This window comes from Sebastes umbrosus, chromosome 18 (genome assembly GCF_015220745.1).
Source record: "Sebastes umbrosus isolate fSebUmb1 chromosome 18, fSebUmb1.pri, whole genome shotgun sequence".
NCBI lineage: Eukaryota > Metazoa > Chordata > Actinopteri > Perciformes > Sebastidae > Sebastes > Sebastes umbrosus.
In genome coordinates, this window is record NC_051286.1 from 6,741,819 (window position 1) to 6,756,617 (window position 14,799).

Here is a 14,799-nt window from a genome sequence, read left to right on the forward strand (position 1 = left end):
CAAGTGCAACTACCTTTGTTTACATTTTATTTATTACATCTACCCTACCTATTTTACAAGTGCAATTACCTCTGTTTACATTTTATCTATTTTTTATATTTTATACTTCTAGTGTAACACTTCTGTTTATATTTATTTATTACATCTACTTTATTTTATTTATATTCTATTCTTTGTATCCCAGAGTTCCTAGCGGCTAGCTTAATTAACAACACTTGACGGTTGAAGCTAGTTAGTTGATAAAACACTAAATTGACAACTCATTATTCACCTTGACTAATCAGTAAATGTTGCTGTAGCTTTGTAAACATGTTCGGCTGTTTTTAATAATATAAAAAACGAATATAACAAGGAGGAAAAGAGAAAGAGAAGAGCTCTAGTAGTGGCCTTATGTGTGCTTAGCTTGCGAAAAACAACAAGAGCAGACTCACCAACGTAAAGGTTACCAGCGGTGGAGTCCTCTCTCTCCTCTCTCTGCTTCACAATAAAGGCATTAAAGATGGTAAAATAATGGCGATAACTCCAAACTAGAATGTGGTAAAAAATAATAGTAAAAAATGTGATGTTTTCGTCGTGTAGTTCCGTCAGTAAAGTGATCCGTTTGTTCCTTGTCCTCCTCGGCTTCTTCTAGGTGAGTGAGCGGAAACACAACTCAACTCTACCAGCTGCCTCGCTCTCTGGCTCTCGCGCGGTCTCCATGGCTACCTCGGTGAAAAAGGGCGGTGACTAAATCTGTCACAGGGCGACTACGACTTCAAAATAAAAGCACAGCACAGAGACAAAAGAAATCGACAAAATAATAAATAATAAAAAAAAATACACCCCAAATTCAGAACAATAAACACTTCAAATGTATTTTTCTTATTTTGTCGATTTATTATATTATATTATATTATATCATATTGTATTGTATTATATTATATTATATTATATTATATTATATTATATGATGTTATATTATATCATATTATATTATATTATATTATATTATATGATGTTATATTATATCATCAAAATAATAAATAATAAAAAATACACCCCAAATTCAGAACAATAAACACTGCATATGTATTTTTCTTATTTTGTCGATTTCTTTTATTATATTTTATTATATCATATTGTATTGTATTATATTATATTATATTATATTATATTATATTATATTATATTATATTATATTATATTATATGATGTTATATTATGTTATATTATATCATATTATATTATATTATATTATTTTACACTTTACAATATATTGCAATATATTACAATATAACTGTACATTTCTATAGGGAAATTCTCTATAATGACACATACACCATACCAAATGCAATTTTTTTAGTTTCTAGTCAAGACACCAAAATTCAGAACAATAAACACTGAAAAATGTCTTGACTAGATACTAAAAAATTGCATTTGGTATGGTGTATGTGTCATTATAGAGAATTTGTACAGTTATATTGTGTGATGATCTGCAGAATGGCTGAGATGTCAAGCTGTAATAATGGCATATTAAAAAAGTGTAATATAATACAATATAATATAATATAATATAAAAAATAAAACTATTTGCTGAGAATCAGGAAATGCAACAACATGTACATTTGGCCTACTTTTCTTAGATTAACTATCTTTATCCAAACACCTCTTGTATGATGACTTTATATATATGTAGATAGATAGATAGATAAATAGATAGATAGATAGATAGATAGTAACTTTATTGATCCCGAGGGAAATTCAAGTTTCCAGCATCACAGTTCCATAGTGCAAAACATGTTAGTAAAAAGGTAGTAAAAAAGTTAGTAGTGCAAAGTACAAAGTACAAAACAATATACCAGATATAAAAATACAAGGAGATGAAGAAAACTGTTAAAACTAAATATAGTGCAGGGTAATATATTGATGTTTGCATCCTGAGCTATATCATGTCATCTTCGATGTGTTGTCTGCCTCTGCTTTGTCTAAAAATACATCTGCAAGCACCTGGCTGTACCATCTGAAAGGTTCTTACTGTCATTGCAATATTTTCTTCACCTCTAATAATTCACAAAGTCTTTTCAGTTGCTTTTGCTAGGCTGTTTCATTAGATCATCTCATATGTTTTTTCTTTGTAGTTGTTGCTGCTGGAGAGAGTACATCATCACAGTGTGCATATGCATTACATCTATACTTAGATGAGTAGTTGTTCAACACAAAAGGTGGTGAATAAATAGACATATGATCTAAATGTTCTTATGCAGTATGACTATATTCCATTATATGATATACAGTACTGCACTATATTTGCACAATGTGCTTGCAGATAGAAGATAGAAGAGAACGAGTGGGTGGAAATTTTACTTTCATTCACTCAGAGGGGAAAGAAAGTGAGATCTCTCATCGCACTTAACCGCAGTTCACCATGCACAGTAACCTTGCAAAACATAATGCGTCACTGCAAAGAAGCATCAAAAGAGGCCGTGACTTATTCAATCCTTTAAGAGAGTTCATAAAGTATTTACAAACATCTCTGTCCTACAGCTAGATCAGAAAATATTGAATCAATCATGTCTTCCGAGTAGTTGTACTAAAGAAAATGAATGAGTAATTGATTTTCTGGATCCATGAAATATATGAGGCAGATATGGCATCCAAGATTTATTATAGAGAAATGTTGACTAGGAAGATATAAACTGAATTTGGCTTTAATGTGAGAATAATTTCATCCGTATCATACAGTTATCTATCCTTTATCCTCGTCATTTTCACTTCACATAGAAAGTAAATAGGTGCCTTTAAGAAACTACACTCAAATTAGTATTTAGCAAAGTGAGACAATCTTTTTTATATTGTAATTTTCCATACACAAGAATCTATTGTAATGGCTCATAGTGTTTTGTGAAGGTATTCATGATAATTGTATGGTTATTCAATTTATATTTCACAGTTTTATCTGTTTTTCTACTTTAAAATATGTATTGCATTGTCTTTCAAATGTTGGTCTAACTAATCTGTCTCTGTACTTGTTATGATGTTATTGCACATAGCAAAGGGTGCAAAGGTCAACTCCAGTCACATGAATCATTTCATGCAACAGTTGTTGGTAGGAAGGAAAGTCATATGCCAGCAATGACTAAAGAGGTGCTGCTCTAAATATAAAAATGCATACTAGGGTGGCACTGCCTCAATGTCCAAAAACAGATTAGTTAAAACCATTTCATTTCATTGGCAAATTGTCAGATGTTTACAAGTGAATTCACTTTTACTTTCGCTTTCTCCATTTCCAGTTAATGTTGGCTCGCTCCCTTGTCTCTACTTACATCCCCCTCCTGTTCTAATTTCCCGTCTTTATCTATGAACTCCCTTCATGACCCCAGAGGGTTTGAAGCCCATGGCACTGGTCAACCAATGATTCATTGGATAAAACTCCTGCTAAACACCTTGACATGTCATTGAGTCCTAAAAGAACCTCTGAGATGAAGACACCCACAGCAGGTCTCGCCTAGAGAGATAAACATGAGGCAGCTGAGCCCAGTGTCCTGCCATTTTGCTCATTAATATGTAAATACATGCAGCAAGGTGGTCCAACTAATCAGATAACCTATCCAGGGGAACATGTGGTGTAAATTAGTTTCCTATCATGTAGACTAATGTCCTTGTCTTATGGTGTTCATGCTGATAACACAAGGGCATACTCCAAATACCATATACTGTGTTAGGAGATCAAAATTAAATGTTATTCTTGTACAGGAAGGGCGACTTGACCTTTCAAGGTAATACTCTGTGCCAATGCTGACATCTAGTGGCTGCTTCACCCCCCTACAAACATGTACAGGTTCCTGAGTTCATCATATTTGTTGGCAAATATTTATTTCTTAATAACATTAAATCTTTATTTCATTTTATCTCATATTTGAACAAAGCTAATCTCACGTTGGTGCCCTGCATGGTGCCCAGTGTCAACTGCTAAATATATGGACGGTTACGTGAAGACAATGGAGCTGCTGGGTCTCTGTGGTAATCACATACAGGTGCTCTTTGGATCCTTCAGGTGTATTGGGCTCATTCAGTCTTGTGAAGGGCTCATTGCATGGGTGGAAAAAAAGTACAAAATGCAAGTCTCCCTCATAAATAATCCAAGGCACACTATATGGTTTGAACAAAATTAAAATGCCTTTATTTTACATGGCAATAATTGTTTAAAATGACCAACTCATTGCAACCAGCATAGGTCTTCATCAGGGTCACTGTGAGCATTCAGCAGTAGCTTGCACACCTATATTGCGTTATGCTAATCAGTAGAGTGGGAGGGTGGTTCTCCATCAATGAGCAAGCCTATTGGTGGAAAAACATGGTAACAGGAAAACATAAATGACTAAAATAAAGACAAATATGATATGATACAATGTGACTACTAAGTCAAGGTGGACCCTATACTTTCTTATATAGGTCTACACATGATGAGTTCCTCAATATATAACTATAGTCTCATCCACATTTGTCTGCCTACAAACACACATTGACTGCAAAATGACCTTACCTTTCAATAGTTCCATATATTAAAACACAATTGTCTATTATTCCTGAAGTGATATTTCATAAATATTTCTGCTCATGGCAACAAACACATATTATCTAAAAATCACCTTAACTTTCAGTAGTTCAATCAATTAAAATACAATTTGTATACAGTGTTATTGTGATAAAGTGATAGTGATATTGTGATATTATATATAAGTGATATTTCACAAAAAAGGAGAAAAGTCTGTCTCATCATTGAGGCTGGGGTTTGTTGCTTTTAGTTGAACAAGATATATGTACGGTTACATTCCACAGGGGGGGATAACCCCCTGCTTTCCTTGTCCGTACTGCCACACAAATTTCTTCTTAGGTTTTATTTTTAATACATTTATTTTAAATTGATGTTTAAATATACGATGAGTAAACAAAGCAGTACACTAACTAAGCAAAAAAACACTAGAGGCAGCTTATCCAAAAAACTGTCCCCCCTATTCCTGGAAAAGTGGTTTCGCCCAGTTGCCTCCCACTCCATGGTTGTTTCTGTTTACAAAATGCTACGCAGTTGAACACTGAAGGTATTTTCAGGCTTATTAATCATTTTCTGGCTGGTTTGGAGATAATATTTGTGATAGGTATTTACAGTATGACCCAAACTAGTCTACGGATAACCAGTTTGTTTAAAACAAAGGCGGTAAGCTAAAACAAAAACCCTTAAACAAGCTCGAACCTGCAAAGTTACTCTCTTGCTAACTAGTTATTTAAGCTAACTAGCTATATCTTCAGGAGGAATTCATCCATAATGTAAGTTAGCTTTCATGTTTTAGTTGCTAAATACTCGTCGCAGGATCCTTATTTTACATTTGGAGAATAGTGAGCTGTGTTATCTTGACCTTTCACCCAATTAGGTGTCCTTGAATGACTCTCTATTATAACTGAATGACCCCACTGTACCTGGATAATAAATTAGGATAATATGTGACAGAAAACACACAAAACTAAATTGTTTAAACACATTAATTTATATTACAGTTTTTCTCGATTGTTTACACACATTTTCTGAAAGCATGCCTCATACTCTCAGAACTCTACACACAAATCAAAAAACACACACACAATGGGCAAAACCCCTCAATTCTCCTGCAAAATGAAACTTTACATTCAAAACAATGTTATTTCTTCTCAAAATGGTATTTTGTTTTCAAATGACACACACAAACCATCATATGAATAGACATTTATAAGAACCAGTTGAACACTGATGTGCTCAATGTAAAACACTATGATGAATGGAAAACACTTCTTCTCCATTCATCATAATGACTTAGGCCTTTTTTTTGTTCAGTGTTACACTTACTACAGACAGTACATACATAAGTGTGTTGTAAAATATTTTAGAATATTGTTTTTATACTCAGAACACACAAATACACGGTAACAAATATATTTTATTTTCCCCACAAAAACAATGTACACAGTGTACATCTCAACCAACACAAAGTTGCACATACAGTGGTCTACATACAAAACAACAGAGGAATTTACTGTATACAGTTACAGTAAAAAAAAAACGAAAAAAAAAACTATGCTGCATCCTCTCTTCTGTTTCGGTCTTGCCACAGCACCTCATCCACATCACAAGCAATGTTTTCCCTGGCCAAGCAGCGGGGGAAATATTGCTTAGCATGTCGAATCCAGCCATGAAAAGCATCAACTGATTGCTAATTGTTACACTGTGTGACAGGTGTTTGCCCATGTGATGAGTCAGTGTGCATAGTAGGGCAATTGACTTTAGAATTTTGAATGACAGTGTGTTCCTTGTGAAAACGAGATTTTCTTCATGAAAATTGTGCCAAATGCAGAGAATTGTGTGTAGTGTTTTGAAAAAAGTGTGTTTTAGAACTGCAATTTGAGTGTAAAGCAGGAATTGTGCTTGTAGTTTAGCAGAATTGGTTCAGGGGGTTGGTGCATGAGTTACATGTTGTGGTCATTGTGTGTCAAGTACCAATATTTGTGTGTAAACAATTGAGAAAAACTGTAATATCTGTAATTTAAAGATATACTCACAAAACTCTAAAAGAAAAGCAAAAGATAGGTACAGTGGGGTCACATTTTCTGACAACAGCTGTCAGAAATTAACCTTATGTGTTGCTGGCTCACATATTTTGGTGTAACAGCAGGACAAAACACAGTTGTAATTGATTAACTTGGTCCCTTTCTATTTAGTGTGTCACAGTCATTCCAGTGAGCCAGCATGCACAATACCAGAGCCCTGGCCCACCTCAATGCAACAGGGCTCTAATTAATGTTATTAATTACATCTGTGTTCACCCTGCAATGACATGTAGCCAAGTCATGATATATAACATGATATAATTCTGTATAGAATAGATTGACAGGGACCTGCACAGACATTTAGGGGCAGTTATAAATTATTATTAATATTTCTGAGTTTACCTGACCAAAAGTAAACTGCACGAAGACACACCCACATCATTATAACTCCATAAAAGAAAGTTACACGAGCAGAACTTAGGTGTTAAGGGACATTGTCCTTTAGGGACATAGACCTTTAAAAAAATCACTATGAAACATGGTCCCTCCAGTGGCACGACGGCTCATGGACTAAAAACAGATTTAACATCTAAGTTCTGCTTGTGTGACTTTCTTTTATGCAGTTATAATTATGTGGGTGTGTCTTCATGCAGTTTACTCTTGTTTCAGGTAAATATTTTTACCTGCCCCTAAATGTCTGTGCAGGGCCCTGTCAATATATTCTATAGAGAATATATCATGTTATATATCATGACTTGGCTACATGTCACTGCAGGGTAAACACAGGTGTAATTAATAACATTAATTAGGTGCCCTGTTGCATTGAGGACCATAATTAATTTAATCAATTACACCTGGGTTTTGTCCTGCTGTTACACCAAAATCTGTGACCACAGAGAGCCAGCAACACATAAGATCACCATTATAGTATGTAAGTTTAAGTATGCTTTTATTGATCTTGACACATTCATGAGCTTAGGTGCCTGCATACATTTTGGTTCCCAAGATAAAAGTAAAATACACAGAGAATATCATTCAGCAACTTCAAATAAATGTTAAAATATTTTAATTAGAAGAAGATTATTGATGATTTGTGAAAATCCACACAGCAATGTTTTTCTATAACACTGAAGGTTTTAATTAATAAGATGACATGTGATACACACAGATGTTTTATTTTTTGTGAAAGCTATGACATTCATTTAATTCTTGATTGCATTGACAGATGCAGTGACAACATAGTTGTACCAACAAGACTAAAATAAAGGCCTGAGTAAACGGAAAGGACATTCAGGCCATTACAGTGAGTCAGTGCTCCCATCTTGAAGAGCTGAAATGGCTTACTCACAGATCCGCCTGAAGATTCTCCCCAGCGTTCGCTGTCTCTTCGACAAACTGGTGCAGGTAAAAGTAGAGGGACTCGCTCCTCACAAACAAGTTCAACTGAGGTCCAAACTAGTGGATGACAGAGGGGTGATTTTCAAGGCTTCTGCGCTGTACAAAGCAGATGAAACTGGCCAGGTGGATGTCTGCCGTGCACCGTCTCTGGGAGGAAGTTACACCGGAGTGGAGCCCATGGGTTTGTTTTGGGCCTTGGCACCGGAGACTCCAAACAGTAAACTCCTGAAGAAGAATGTGCTCAGCCCAACACTGGTGGAGATAGAAGCGCTTTGTGGAGAGTCTGGTGAGGTCTTAGCCTCTGAAACCAACGAGAGAAGATACATGACAGAGGGGATGAAGAGAATACCTGTGGAAGAGGGAAGAATACGAGGAGTCCTCTTCGTACCACCAGGTTAGTTGTGTGCTGTTGATGATACCTGAGAGATCGTAGAGATGTCAGTGTCCTACTTAACTTTCTCTCCCTTGTTTTCTCCAGGAAAGGGTCCATTCCCAGGAATAGTGGATATGTACACATTTGGTGGCCGTCTTACTGAGCCCAGAGCCAGCCTCTTGGCAAATAAAGGTTTTGTTGTTCTGGCGCTGGCCTATATGGGCTACGAGGATTTACCAAAAGGCCCCAAAAAGTTGGATTTGGAGTACTTTGAAGAGGCTGTAACATATCTGAGGAAACATCCAGAGGTTAGTGTTAAAGATAATCACATTTATAATATTAGAATCTCCATTTTATCTTTCCCAAAACCTTGTTATGTACTTATTGTGAAAAATGTGTCCAATGAATTAATAACTTAATATAAAGTGAGAATGTAATAGATATATAGGCCCATATTTGAATTTACTGAGTCAGTGTTGCCATCTACTGGCTACTTTCTGATGGCACAAAGATAATTATAGAGCTAAAATGATTAGTTGATTCATCAGTTGACAGAAAATTGATCTGAACTATTTTTTTATAACTGATTTTCTAGTTCCAGCTTCTTATTATGAGAATCTTATGTGATAATAAACTGAATATCTTTAAAAGGGCTGCAACTAACAATTATTTTCTTTGTCGATTAATCTGATTATTTTCTCGATTAATCGATTAGTTGTTTTGTAGTGAAAGTTTGTAAGTCCAAAACCCAAAGATATTCAGTTTAATATGATATAAAACAGATAAAAACAGGAAATCTCCATGTTTGAGAGGCTGAAAACAGCATTTTGACATTTTTGTATGAAAAATTACTGTATCGATTAATCCATTATCAATATAGTTGGCAATTATTTTTCTGTCGATCGACTAATCGTTGCAGCTCTAGTACAATAATCTAAACATGATCATTAACACTATACCTCTCTGTGCAGGTTAAAGGTCCTGGGATTGGCATCCTATCATTGTCTCACAGTGGCGGTTTGGCTTTGGCCATGTCATCGTTCCTCTCTGGGATCTCAGCGACCGTCTGTATTAATGCCTGCAATGCAAACACTGTGATCCCTTTGCACTACAAAGACTTAGTTATACCTCCGCTCCCCCCCGTCATAGAGAATGTTAAATTCACAGACTCTGGGCTTGTAGATATTCGCGATGCCTTACCTGACCCTTCCTTGGAAAAGAACAGGTCGTCGCTGATTCCAATTGAACGTGCCAGCTGCCACTTCCTGTTTGTGGTCTCTGAAGATGACCACAACTGGAACAGTGCTTTTTTTGCCAAGCAGGCTGCTGCAACGCTGAGAAATAATGGCAAAGAGTCTTTTATGGTGGTGTCGTACCCTAAAGCTGGACACTTTTTGGAAGTCCCTCACATGCCGTATTGTCCATCTGGGTTTCACGGAGCAGTCGGGACCAATGTGCTGTTTGGTGGGGAGCCAAAAGCCCACGCCGAGGCTCAGCTGGACCTGTGGGAAAGAGTCCAGGAGTTCTTCAAGAGACACTTGAACAACAAGAGTGCTTTATAGCAAGCAGTGCTGCATCAAGTGCATCGAGCATCCCAGAATGGCCGTCATTAGCAATGCTTAACCCTGCCTTTAGGTATCTAATGAATGGGATTATCAAAGGGGTATTAAATGATACTGTAGTGTAGAGTAGAGTTGAGTATTCTTATGTTGAAGCTTTGGGTTTAATGGCTTTTCAGAAACAAACTCTGCAACTGACTTTTCTCCCCCATAAGCTCCAATAATAATGATGCGTCTGTTCCATTTAAGTATTTCACTACTAAGGCGAGACAGTGAGCGAGCACACACAATACCAGGACCCTGGACCTGATGCATCTAAATGATATGTAGTCATCATCACTGTTACTTATTACAGCTGTGCTTTTTCTATGATCACATGACAAGATGTCTGCTGTGAAAATGACTCCCTATATACAGTATATTATAACAAGTCATTCAAGTTTTATTTATATACTACATGCCATATGACGGGTAGACTCAATGTGCTTCAAAATAAAAACAAAAAACAGGCACAGAAAATACATGACAAAAAAAAAAATAAGAATATAAAAGATAAGATGGTATTATATATACAGAAAAACAAGATAAGGTATTACATAAGTAAAAACACAAGATAAGGTATTACAATAGAAGGGATAAGAATAAAGCATTATTATTAATAAAAAGGGAATAATATTGTTTCTAGAGTAAGTGAACACTCCATGCCTCTGTCAAATGCACTGTTATCGTTCTGAATTCACTATTGTTGATAAAAGTTTCATTATTTGTTGTTTGGTTGGAAAACTGCTGAGTAATAATTTAATAATATATTTTATTGACTTTGACTGCGATCGTATTATGACGATGTTCTCATATTGTGGTACTGTTTTGCATTGAACGTTAATATGATTATTTTACATGTGATTCTGCGTACGTTTGCCGTATCATAATAATACTGTCAGAAAAGTATTCTTACTAATGTAAGTAGATTGATTTCTACAATATTGCCAAGCTCTGGGTATGAGAATAAAACTTGAACTTGAACTGCAGTCGATTGTGTACGTACTGTTCTTTTCTTATTTTAATAATACTGTGATATTTCTGCTGTTGGAAGTTTAATAAACTGAAAATAAAAGAAACAATTTAAATGATGAAGCAAAAAGTGACTGTATTTTTAGGGCTGCACAATTAAACGAATATTAATCGCGATTGTGATTTTTGGCTTCCCACAATTAAAGGAACATGATCGCCTGTGATATTGACATTTAAAATGTGTGCTCAGCTCATAGAAATCTTCGCTGCATATCAAATCAAGTGCTTCCTAAACTAACAGCAACCAGCCGGTCGAGATGTTTTCACTTCTCTTTTGGTGAGCCGTCATGCTGCTGCAGTGCTCTGTTTATTTATTTTTTTGTCGCTATTAGGGCTGACACAAATGCTTCGAAGTTCCGACCACCGCCATGGAATTCGACCTCCAAATCACTATTCGAATGAATGATGATGTATAAATCCCCAAATAACCCATGAAATAAGGAATAATCCCACGACATTGTTCATTAGTCATACTCAACATTACTTATTATTAGTTATACTCAGATGGATATCGCTGTTTGGCACTGACCCGGGCACTGAAACGGGGGAGATGAAGACAGACAGACAGAAGAACATATCAACCTGCCGCGCCATGCTGCACCTCGAAGCTTAGAATATTTCTCACCAAAGCTTCGAAGTATCAATATTAATAAAAAATAATCGTGACTATCATTTTTGGCCTCATTTTTGTGTTGTTCTATATGAATTACGGTCTTTCACTAAGCCGATGATCAATTGCATCATCTTGTTGTTTCAACCTGTATTTATAATTCCTCCTCTGACACCAATTCATGTCATTATGATACGGTTAAAGCCTCTGAACACCCACACAGGTGTTTTCAGTTAATCAGGCTGATTAGACCTCTGCTCAGGGCGTGTAGAGACTAATCGGGTGACATTTTCCTGAGTCTCCCGTTAGCTTTGTTGCACCTTAGGGCAGCACAAATTAAACCTTTATCATTGTTATTGGTAGATGAAGATTTGTGACTCCGGTCCACCTTCAACCTGAGCAGAGGTCTAATCAGCCAGAATAACTGACGACACCTGTGTGGGTGTTCAAAAGGCTTTAGGTACAGCAGTGACGTTCATTGTTCACCTAAAATAACCTCCATGAATCATCATGGGTGTAAATGTTGACATCTAGTGGCAGCTCAGCCTTCCTACATTTATCTTTGATATCTCTTGCACATAATGTGAGATATGTTTTGTCACATACAATGTAATGTTAAACACACCATGATGAAAGATTGTGAAACATGTTTTAAATTAACATGAATCCCACTGTTGCGGTTTTATTCCCATGTTAAAGCTCAAATCCTTGGAATTTTTACACGAAGGGCTGTTTCAAAGGAAAGTGGGTTTACTTTGATGATGTAAGCTTTTCTCTGAGGGATTTTATTAACAATGTAGCCTGCATCAAAGAAAGAGAGAGTGTGTTTCTGAAGTTGGAGGCAAAGACATCCACCTTTACAGAAGCTGGTGCGGACATGCACGACATCTTTTCTGAATCACATGATGGAGGAAAAGACTTCATTTTCGCGCTGTCCTCGATATAAGAAATCAAATTAAAGTCGACGAACACTCATACGATTTTGTCAACTAATCGATTAGTTGATTTAATCGACAGATCTGTGAGTTTCTCCACAAAGAATCACACAAAAGCACCACTTTAAATCTTGTGTTTACCAGAGGTGTGCTCATGAGTTTGTTGGAAATAAGTCATTCAGCATGAAAAAGCATAAAAACAACTAATCGTCTAAAGAAATCTTAGTCCAAAACGACAGATTAATCGAGTAAGAGGGGGCAGCCCTACAGTATTTGTTGAGCCAATGTCAGATAGACATCTCTACTGTGCTGATTTAAGAAATATGAATGCTTTTGACAGTGAATGTATCAATTAATCAGTTTGAGTTATTTTTTAAGAAAAAAAAGTCAAAATTCTCTGATTGCAGCTTCCTAAAAGTGAATATTTTCTGGTTTCTTTACTCTTTACTCTATGACAGTAAACTAAATATCTTTGAGTTGTGGACAAAACAAGACGTTTGAGGACGTCATCTTGGGATTTGGGAAACACTGATCGACATTTTATAGACCAAACAACTAATCGATTAATTGAGAAAATAATTGACAGATTATGAAAATAATCGTTAGTTGCAGCGAAAGAATGAGTTTTATTAAATTTATGTTTCTCTGCTTCATTTTAGAAGGAATTTTCTCATTCTATTTCTGCTCCAGAGAGGTTTATTTCACACTATATATGAATAAGTCATTTTTTTTGCATTGTTCTTGAGCTGTTTCTCTTCACTGGGTCCATGTGAGCAGCATCTCCTCGGGGGTTCCTCGCTGGCTTACACAAAGGAGACAAATGGATTCAATGCTATTAATTTAAACTAGGGCTGCCAAAGTTAACGCGGTGATAATGCAAATTTGTTTTAACGCCCCTAAAACGCTTTACTGCAATCGATCATGTCATACTAGCTTGTCGCGAAGGAGGTTAAATAATGCTCCAAAGTTACCCTAAATTTCAGCGAGGAAAATCTGGCCATTTTCAAAGGGATCTCTTGACCTCTGACCTCAACATAGGTGATTGAAAATGGGTTATATGGCACCCAAGAGTCTCCCCTTTACAGACATGCCCACTTTATGATAATCACATGCAGTTTGGGGCAAGTCATAGTCAACACTGACAGCTGTTGTTGCCTGTTGGGCTGCAGTTTGCCATGTTATGATTTGATTTTAATGCTAAATGCAGTACCTGTGAGGGTTTCTGGACAATATTCTTTCAATGTTTTGTGTTGTTAATTGATTTCCAATAATAAATATATACAGATATTTGGATAAAGCAAGAATATTTGCCCACTCCCATGTTGATAAGAGTATTAAATCCTTGACAAATCTCCCTATAAGGTACATTTTGAACAGATAAATAATGTGTGATTAATCATGGACAATCATGCGATTAATTAAATAATTTAGTTGATTGACAGCCCTAATTTAAACATAAAGTAAATGATATAATACAGTTTTGTTTTACTGAGGTATGACCTCTCTCCTGTTTTGGTATTTTCAGCAAACCAAAGAGGAATGTCTCAAGCTGCTGTGAGAGAGCAGTCTGAGCAAGACAACAGCAGGGTTGTTGTTGAGGTTAAACCCCCACCATGCATGTAATGTCTGCTTATACTGTACCTTTGTATATCTGAAAACCACCTTTTAGGGTTGACGACAAACACATTGATAGTGTGCTTTATTATTAGAAAATGTATAATCATGCAGCTGGATAAATAAGTAAGTATAATATATATATATATATATATATATATATATATATATTTTTTTAATCTACTAACCACAATTTGAATACATGCATACATACTGTACATACATACATGTTGATTTGATCCCTGTCTGTTTAATTATACATTAGCATATCATATCATGTTATTGTATTTATTGATCCTATGTTTTTTTGTTTTATATATACAGTATGAATCTATATATATATATTTATTTCTGCTGTTTTCATTTTCACTTACTATTGATAAAATTATATAATATATATTATTGCTTTATTATTATTATTATTATTTTCTATAAGTAAGTATAACAGATGTTTCTCTGGTTGGATGATAGGAAGTGTAACCATCTTCACCAGCATCATACTGATCAGTGTGTGTAATTCAGCCACACTCTCCTCTTCCTGCCTTGTCTGCTTGTCATTCATAAGATTCAGTGGAGTTTCTTGGTGCCATATGAAGAGGAGGAGCTCTTCCTCTCCAGTCTTGCACCTCATGCTGTGAGATTTTCAGTAGCAAGGCTCTCCTCACAGCCAGTCTACCAATTAAC

At 35.8% G+C, this 14,799-nt stretch overlaps 2 protein-coding genes across 3 annotated transcripts in view; one reads left to right on the forward strand and one right to left on the reverse strand.

The window, feature by feature from the left end:
- Window positions 1-684, reverse strand: part of susd6 (sushi domain containing 6) — a 34,922-nt gene extending 34,238 nt beyond the window's left edge. The window contains exon 1 of the mRNA XM_037750959.1: window positions 432-684. The gene's annotated coding sequence lies outside the window, so the exon portion shown is untranslated. The remainder of the gene's footprint in view (window positions 1-431) is intronic.
- Window positions 685-5,028: 4,344 nt separating this feature from the next.
- acot20 (acyl-CoA thioesterase 20) lies at window positions 5,029-10,910 on the forward strand. Of its 2 annotated transcripts, none has more exons than XM_037751567.1 (4): window positions 5,029-5,194; window positions 7,781-8,347; window positions 8,432-8,634; window positions 9,298-10,910. In XM_037751567.1, exons 2-4 carry the CDS (start codon window positions 7,891-7,893, stop codon window positions 9,886-9,888), a joined length of 1,251 nt encoding a protein of 416 aa, XP_037607495.1. In that variant the 5' UTR covers window positions 5,029-5,194; window positions 7,781-7,890; the 3' UTR covers window positions 9,889-10,910. The 2 variants fall into 2 exon arrangements, with proteins under 2 accessions (XP_037607495.1, XP_037607496.1); XM_037751568.1 differs by lacking the exon at window positions 5,029-5,194 and adding an exon at window positions 7,369-7,470.
- Window positions 10,911-14,799: the final 3,889 nt, after the last annotated feature.